The sequence below is a fragment of the Cebus imitator genome, unplaced genomic scaffold (genome assembly GCF_001604975.1).
Source record: "Cebus imitator isolate Cc_AM_T3 unplaced genomic scaffold, Cebus_imitator-1.0 Scaffold121, whole genome shotgun sequence".
Lineage (NCBI taxonomy): Eukaryota > Metazoa > Chordata > Mammalia > Primates > Cebidae > Cebus > Cebus imitator.
In genome coordinates, this window is record NW_016107436.1 from 974,937 (window position 1) to 983,449 (window position 8,513).

Sequence of the window (8,513 nt, forward strand, 5' to 3'; positions counted from 1 at the left end):
GCCACCATGCCCAGCTGATTTTTTGTATTTTTTAGTAGAGACGGGGTTTCACCATGTTGACCAGGATGGTCTCGATCTCTTGACCTCGTGATCCACCCGCCTCGGCCTCCCAGAGTGCTGGGATTACAGGCTTGAGCCACCGCGCCCGGCCAGTTATTTTGTATTTATCAAAAAGTATGAGTCATGAAAAACAAATTTTGAAAACAGTAACAACCCAGAATGAAGACGACTAAATCAATTTAACAACTAAATGCAATGTGATCTTGACAAAGAACATTACTGGCAAATTTTTAGAAGGTTATAGTATTACATCAATGTTAATTGCCATATTTTGATAACTACATTATACTTATGTTAAGAATATCATTGTTTTTAGAAAAGCACACAATGAGAAGTATATTCAATCTCAAGTGTTTCAGGAAAAAAATCATATACAGAGAGACATAAAGCAAAATATTAACACATAGGGAATGTATCTGTGTGAAGGAAATACGGAATTCTGAAGTTAAGCATGAAATAATTTCAAAATTAAAATTTAAAACTTAAAACAAAAATTCTTGGCTAAGAGCCAAGAGGTAAGACGGAGAAAACTGGCTATTGATTCAATCTTTAAAAAAAACTGCTGAATATCCTATTTTTAAGTGTGAGTTAGTTAATATGCTTCTAATAATTACCACTTAAATGCTTTACAGTAGTAGTTAAAGTGGGATACTCACATAGTTTCTTCATCAATATCATTTTCTTCTGTATTACTTGTTGCTGTGGAACTAGCAGAGGAACTGCTGCCATCAAGCTGATTTACTTCATCCTCACAAACAAGATCCAGGTCCAGATCTCCATCTGAAAGCTCATGCTAGATCAAGGCCAAGAAAACAAGATGTCTATTCCAAATGTTTCCACTCAGTTGATCACCCAATCCAGCCCATAAAACAAGCACCAACGAGTAATACAGTTATCAGAAGTCTGTTCTCTGCTCCTGTGCCTCAGTTGCTGAGTCCTGTAGAGAAAAATCACACAACCACACTAACTGATACAATTTTACTAACTTATGCGTGCCGCCTTCAGCTGGGCCTTCAGTGCTACTACAATGCCTCACATATTCTGTATCAGCTTCCTCAGAGAGTAACATTTCAAACCATTACTCCTCTATTCTACCTAATTTTACCATTATCAAGGTCATTAATTGTCACCTATCTGCACAGAAAAAAATACTCACTATTAAGCAAAAAGTTTCAGCTGCCTTACCTGCAAACTCCACCCTTCCTTTAACTCAGATTATCAAAGGTTAACTACGCTTCACCTGATTACTCCATTCCAAACCCTATTATCTCTAGTTTATCAAAGCATTTAATCTTCTGTTCATTCTCTCAACCCACTGGGTCCTTCATTTTAACATAAAACTGAAGTCTCTCATCTTAAAAATTACTACAAAAAACAGACAAGTGTCTATGCATCCCTTCTTATGTAAAAAATATCAAATACTTCTTGAATTTTTAATCCGGATTCTGGTTGTTTAGCTGGGATAGAATCTGGCTATCTTCCAAATCCTAAATCATTCTACCCATATAAGTAACAATAAGGTACGTACTAGTTTTAGTGAAGAAAAATAGAACTTTTTTTCTTTTTTTTTAGTTGAAGTCTCCTCTCCCAGGCTGGAGGGCAGTGGTGCAATCTCGGCTCACTGTGACCTCCGCGTCCCAGGTTCAAGAGATTCTCCTACGTCAGGCCTCCTGACTTGCTGGGATTAGAGGTGCATGCCACCACATCCAGCTAATTTTTGTATTTTTAGTAGAGACAGGGTTTCGCCATGTTGGCCAGGCTGGTCTTGAACTCCTGACCTCATGTGATTCACCTACCTGGGCCTCCTAAAGTGTTGGGATTACAGGTGTGAGCCACAGCGCTCAGCCAGAACACATTTTTAAAATCCACAATTTATGGTAGTTTAGTTTCTAAAATGTATATCACAGTTTGTTTTGTAGAATGTATAGTTTTTTTTCAGAACCTTAAAATACTTTAAGAATTTCTGACTTATTAACATTTACATAAGGGCATACACACATTACTAATGGAAATCAATGGACAATATTTTCAACCTACTGTTTCAGCACATTATATGTTACAAGCCATGATTCTACTGTTTTTATCAAACACAAAATAAATCTAACACTGGCCAAATTATTACATGATAATCTTCATTCTGAATCTTCTCCTCATCTTCTTCATCCTCTTTGGCCTCTCTTACAGAAGCTGTAGGAGCACCCTCGAGAAGCATGTCAGAGCATGCAGACTTCTTAGGTCGTGTCTCAGGGGCATCATCATTTTGGGGGCTGAGATGGTTATCTGGTGGTGACAAATCTCTTGATTTCTGAGTTCGAGACAGCTCAATAGTAAGTCTCTTTTAAAACAAAAAAAAAAAAAAAAATAAACAAAAATAAAAAAAAAAAAAAAAAATGTTTAAAAAAAAAAAAAAAAAAAAAAAAAAAAAAAAATGCATCCAGATGTTCCTAAAGCCATTTTTCTTTCTTCTTCTTAAGAACAGTCTCCCTTTGTTGCCCAGGCTGAAGTGCAGTGGTGCCATCATAGTTCACTGAAAGCCTTGAACTACTGGGCTCAAGCAAATCTACTGCCTCAGCCTCTCAAGTGGTTGGGACTGGAGGTGTGTGCTATCATGCTTGGCTAATTTTGTTTTTTACTTGTTTTTAGAGACAGTATCAGGCTGGTTTCAAAATCCTGAGCTCAAGCGATCCTACTGCTTCAGCGTCTCAAATGGCTGGGACTAGAGGTGTCTGCCACCATGATTGGCTAATTTTGTGTTTATTTATTTACAAAGATGGTATCTCCTTATATTGCTCAGGCTGGTTTTGAACTCCTGGGCTCAAATGACCCTCTGGCCTCGGCTACCCACTATGCTGGGATTATAGAAGTGAGCCACCTCACTTGGCACCATTTCTTAAACCATTTTTCTGAATCCCTACTGCCTTTTATTTACGAAAAAAATTGATGACAAAGATAAATTGCCCCATTCATCCTCCTCCTTTCATATCCAATCTCAGTTGAACATACAATTAGCAAGCAGTATAGTAAATACAGGCAGTTTTAAAAAGTATATTTAACATGAAAATCTCTGAAAGCATATTTTCCTCCCTGACCTACTAACAACTCTCAGCACTCCAAACCACCCCACCACATCCTAAGTTCCTAAGGAAAATGAAACATTCCTTAGTTTACCACTGTAAAATAAAAATTCATCAACTAATCTCCCCCAGTGCTCATTCAACAATACTAAGAGTTCAAGATGGGACAACTTTTAATTGTGCTATAGCCTAGAATCCTTTAAATCCAAGGTAACTTGTAGAAGAGAAACTAAGTCACTGACAGAGCTTACCTCAAACTACAGCCACACTGTTCAATACAACTTTATGCAATGATGCAAATGTTCTAGAATTCCAGTACCCAATGCAAGCACTTAAAATGTGGCTACTGCAACTAAGGAACTAAATTTTTAATTTTAATTAAGTTAAATATACAGACCAGGGCACAGTGGCTCACACCTGTAATCCCAGCACTTTGGAAAGCCAAGGCAGGCACACTGCTTGAGCCTAGGAGTTCAAGACCAGCTTGGGCAACACAGAGAAACCCCTGTCTGCACAAAAAATGTAAAAATTAGCCATGGCATATGCCCATAGTCCCAGCTACCTGGGAGGCTAAGGTGGGAGGATCACCTGTGCTTGGGAAGTTGAAACTGCAGTGACTGGAAATTGTACCTGGCAACAAGAGTGAGACCCTGTCTCTTAAAAAAAAAAAAAAATTTACATAGCCATATGTGGCTAGTTGCTACCAAACTGGACACTGCAGAACTGGTAAGGATGGGGAACAGGATAACCAGATTTTTTTTTTCCAATTACAAATTACAAAATTACAAATAGCACTAAACATATAAAATCTAATTACAAATATAATAAGCGAAAAGGACAACAGGAAACACTGAACCAGAAACAGATATTTCCTTACCTCTTTAAGATTGTTTATTTGTTGGATATAACCAGTCTGTGCAGCTTCCAACTGAGTAATGTACCAATGCTGGTCCCGGCATTTTTGAAAGAAAGTTGGTGAACGTACCTGAAACCTTAAAACAATTATGCCACATTAAAAAAAATCCAAATAGTAAAATATTATCAGTCTAGCAATGAATTGGCAATTATAAATTCTACTATTTTGGTTACTTGATTATAAGGCCAAAATTCAAATAAACTCAGAGCTGCTGGTATTTGTTGTTTATACATGTGTCCACAGATTGTGACACAAGGTTCTGAAAAGCCACTTGTCCTCAAATTATCTTTCTCAAGAAATAACATTGTACATTGCAGTTAAGCTCCCAAACTAACCTACTAAGGCATATTTATTATAATAATGTAGCTAAAATACACTGACGATCATGAGTTGGGAAGAGAGCCACACACCATGCAGTTTCCTCCTATAAGGAGGAAGATAACTCTTACCCCTTCTTCCCTAAGTCAGGCCCTAGCAAAATACAAAGTTTTAAGTGCTGCTCTTTATATTTCTCTATTTCATCTCCCCTTCCCATATTTCCCAGCCCTCAGAAAAAAATCACTTACTGGATCAATTACCCAGGATTGCTTTACTGTCCTCCAAAGAGTTACATGCTCTAAATAAACTACCTCTTGAACTCTTCAAGATAGCAATCAAAACTGCCCATATTACAATATGGCATTATTTCAGCTTATGCTAGGAAAAATAAGTACCGTATCTACATAAAATCAAATTAATATATAAATGAGAGAATCTCAATCTATCCAGAGTTGCTTTTATTAAAAAAAAAAAAAAATCATTAAAGCAAACAAACCTCTTTGTTACACAGCCTAATGCGACTACATATACAGTGAAAAAAATGCAGTGAATGTGTAAAGCTGTTTTTGAAGAAAAACCTCAGGGCAAGATTAATTAGGACATCTACATCTCTCTCATTCCTTCCAGCCATTTCACTCGGCTATACAATGTTAGCTGTCCATTTTTTTCTGGGATTTTACACCTTAGTGTAAGAACTTACTGAGGATTTAACAGTTATCCAGCAATAGACGTCTAATTTTAGTTAAGAACACTCATGCAAGAAAGGATAGAACATAAACACTGACTATAAAACAACAGCCCTATTTAATGTCGGGGTAGTCTTTATAAGTCAGAAGTTTTGGGGCATCATTATATGATGTTTTAATTTGATTATCAAAATGAGAACTTGAGTATTATTAAAAAAGGAGAGATTGGCTGGCCACGGTGGCTCATGCCTATAATCCTAGCACTCTGAGAGACTGAAGCAGGCAGATCATCTGAGGTCAGGAGTTTGAAACCAACCTGGCCAATACGGTAAAACACCGTGTCTACTAAAAATACAAAAATTAGCTGGGCATGGTGGCGTATGCCTGTAATCCTAGCTACTTGGGAGGCTGAGGCAGGAGAACTGCTTGAACCTGAGAGGCAGAGGTTGCAGAGATCTTAGATCGCACCATTACACTACAGCCTGGGCAACAAGAATGAAACTCTGTCTCTAAATAAATAAATAAAATTTAAAAAGAGCTCAAAATATATTCTGAACTGAACTGAGTACAGATGATTCACTGTCTAGGAAGTACCCAGTGGCAAGACATTAAAGTAAGACCGTCTAAACACTATTATTTTCTTTAAATGATTTAAACCACTGGTTAACCCTGAACACTAGTCGTAATATTTGTGCCATTAAAACAAAACCAAGCAGCACATAAAATTTCTTTCTCTTTAATATAAGAATGAAATATATATTCATTGTTATAGAAATGCCTTAAATTACTTTCTAATAAATACACATAAAATTCCACCAGAATCTTGAACTAAATGAGGTTTAAACTTTAAGCAATGTCTCATTAAATAAATATATGTAATAATTAGAAGCCCCCATCCATGAACTTACAGTGCTACTATAGCATTATTTTATAATAAGAGAGTAAAAATTCTGTTTTTATATGCCAATTTCATCTTGAGTCCCATGTAGACAAAAACCATGTCTTTATTTTTCTTCTTATCAATTCAAGTGTCAGGCACACAGCACAGACTCAATGTTGCTAAAAACAAAAAATGATGTCATAACAGGAATTTGTTTCTGTACTAATATATAATAATGCCCATAAGGATGAAACTAAGGCTATAAGAAAATGTCTCTTTTATAGGCTGGTAAAATTGATGTTTGAATAATTTTGTAATTCTCTCTATGGCTGAAGCACGAAATAGCAACATTTCTCTTGGTGAATAGTCAAACCCCAAAAGTCTGAAATATTATAAAGAAGATGACTAAAATAATCCCTCCCCTCAAAATACATGACACCAGGCACAGTGGTGTGCACCTGTAATCCCACTTATTTGGGAAGGTTGAGGCAGGAGGATCACTTGATCCCAAGAATTCTAGATTAGCCTGGGCAATATAGCAAGACACTGCTTCTATTTAAACAAAGCAAACAAAAAAACCCACAAATAACAAAAACATGAATCTTTTTTCCTACACTGAAAATATCCCCTTTTTAACATCTTTATACTTGAAGAAAAGCTGAAGAAAACACATAATAGTAAATGCTGATATGATAGCAACTCATTTGTCCAGTATGCTCAAGAACAAATAGCTCCAAATAAGGAAAATGTAGGAGTACATTAAATCACTCTCAAGAGAAAAACGTTTAAGTATTGTGATGAAAACTTTTCAACTGTTAAATACTATGAAACTTCTCAATTCAATCTTTTTTTAAACACTCGAGTTCTCATTTTGATCATCAAAGTATAACATCAAGTAATGATGCCCAAAAACCTTTTTTTTCTTTATTTTTTTGTTTTTTTGAGACGGAGTTTCACTCTTGTCACCCAGGCTGGAGGGCAATGGTGACATCTCGGCTCACTGCAACATCTGCTTCCCAGGTTCAAGCGATTCAACTGCTTCAGCTTCCCAAGTAGCTGGGATTACAGGTGCCCACCACCATGACCAGCTAATTTTTGTATTTTTAGTACAGACAGGGTTTCACCATGTTACCCAAGCTGGTCTTGAACTCCTGACCTCAGGTGATTCGCCTGCCTCGGCCTCCCAAAGTGCTGGGATTGCAAGCATGAGCCACTGTGCCCAGCCGATGCCTAAAAACCTCTGACCTGTAAAGTCTACCCCACCTTAAATAGGGCTGTTGTTTTCATTTACTTTATCATTATTTTTGAGATAGGGTCTCAGTATGTCGCCTAGGCTGAGTGGCATAATCTTTGCTCAATGCAACTACCGCCTCCTGGGTTCAAGCAATTTTCCTGCCTCAGCCTCCTGAGTAGCTGGGATTACAGGAGCATCCACCATGCCCAACTTATTTTGTATTTTTAGTAGAGACAGGGTTTCTCCATGTTGATCAGTCTGATCTTGAACTCCCGACCTCAGGTGATCTGCCCACCTCAGCCTCCCAAAGTGCTGGGATTATAGGCCTGAGCCACTGTGCCCAGTCCAAACCAATCACTTTTATTGTTGGCTGTTGGCGTAATATTTGCAACAAAGAAAAGAACATAAACACCAACTATAAAAACAACAGCCCTGTTCAGCTGGGCATGATGGCTCATGCCTGTAATCCTAGCACTTTGGGAGACTAAGGCAGGTGGATTACCTTGGGTCAGGAGTTTGAGACTAGCCTGGCCAATATGGTGAAACCCCTTTTCTACTAAAAATACAGAAATTAGCCAGGCCATGGGGGTGTGCTCCTGTAATTCCAGCTACTCGGGAGGCAGAGGCAGGAGAATCGCTTGAACCCAGGAGGTGAAGGTTGCAGTGAGCCAAAATCCTGTCACTGCACTCCAGCTTGAGCAACTAGAGCAAAACTCTGTCAAAAAAAAAAAAACAAAAAACAGAGAGAGAGAGACATGGTTTTCCTAACTACCACCTGTGCTTACTTATTATTAAGCGCCAAATGATAACGCAAGGATATGAGGGGAACAACAGACATGGGGGCCTACTTGAGGGTACAGTGTGGGAAGGAGAGGATTAAAAAAATAACTACTGGGTACTAGGCTTAGTATGAGGGTGACAGAATAATCTGTACACCAAGTCCCCATGATGTGAGTTTACCTATATAACAAACCTGCACATGTACCCCAAACCTAAAATAAAAGTTTAAGAAAAAAGTAGAAAATTGCTGGTTTTCATCAACTTTCATCTTGATTCTTCTACTTTTAAACTGCTATTACTTTTTCTTTTTTCAATCTAGACTCAGATGAGATTAATTTGCTGTTATTTACAAAGAACTGACAGTTGTTTTATAAAATTAAGTTGTAAAACCAGTCACCCAAATACAATATGCACTGTGAAGTGAAAAAAATCAGCATATTATCCCTCGCTGTTGTTAGATTTCCAAATGGTGAGGTTGCTAGAAGTTCACCAGATAAATGGAACATTACTATATTTACTGGAAGTTGTAGTTTCCCCATCCTTTTTTTTTTTTTTTTTTTTTTTT

The 8,513-nt window shown here is 37.5% G+C and overlaps 1 protein-coding gene across 1 annotated transcript in view; it reads right to left on the reverse strand.

Annotated features, from left to right (window-relative positions):
- Positions 1–8,513, reverse strand: part of TRIM37 (tripartite motif containing 37) — a 118,465-nt gene that overhangs the window by 45,881 nt on the left and 64,071 nt on the right. The window contains exons 14-16 of the mRNA XM_037742440.1: positions 4,012–4,126; positions 2,183–2,395; positions 717–853 (exon numbers count right to left, since the gene is read on the reverse strand). Of these exons, the coding sequence (XP_037598368.1) occupies positions 717–853; positions 2,183–2,395; positions 4,012–4,126 (465 nt within the window). The remainder of the gene's footprint in view (positions 1–716; positions 854–2,182; positions 2,396–4,011; positions 4,127–8,513) is intronic.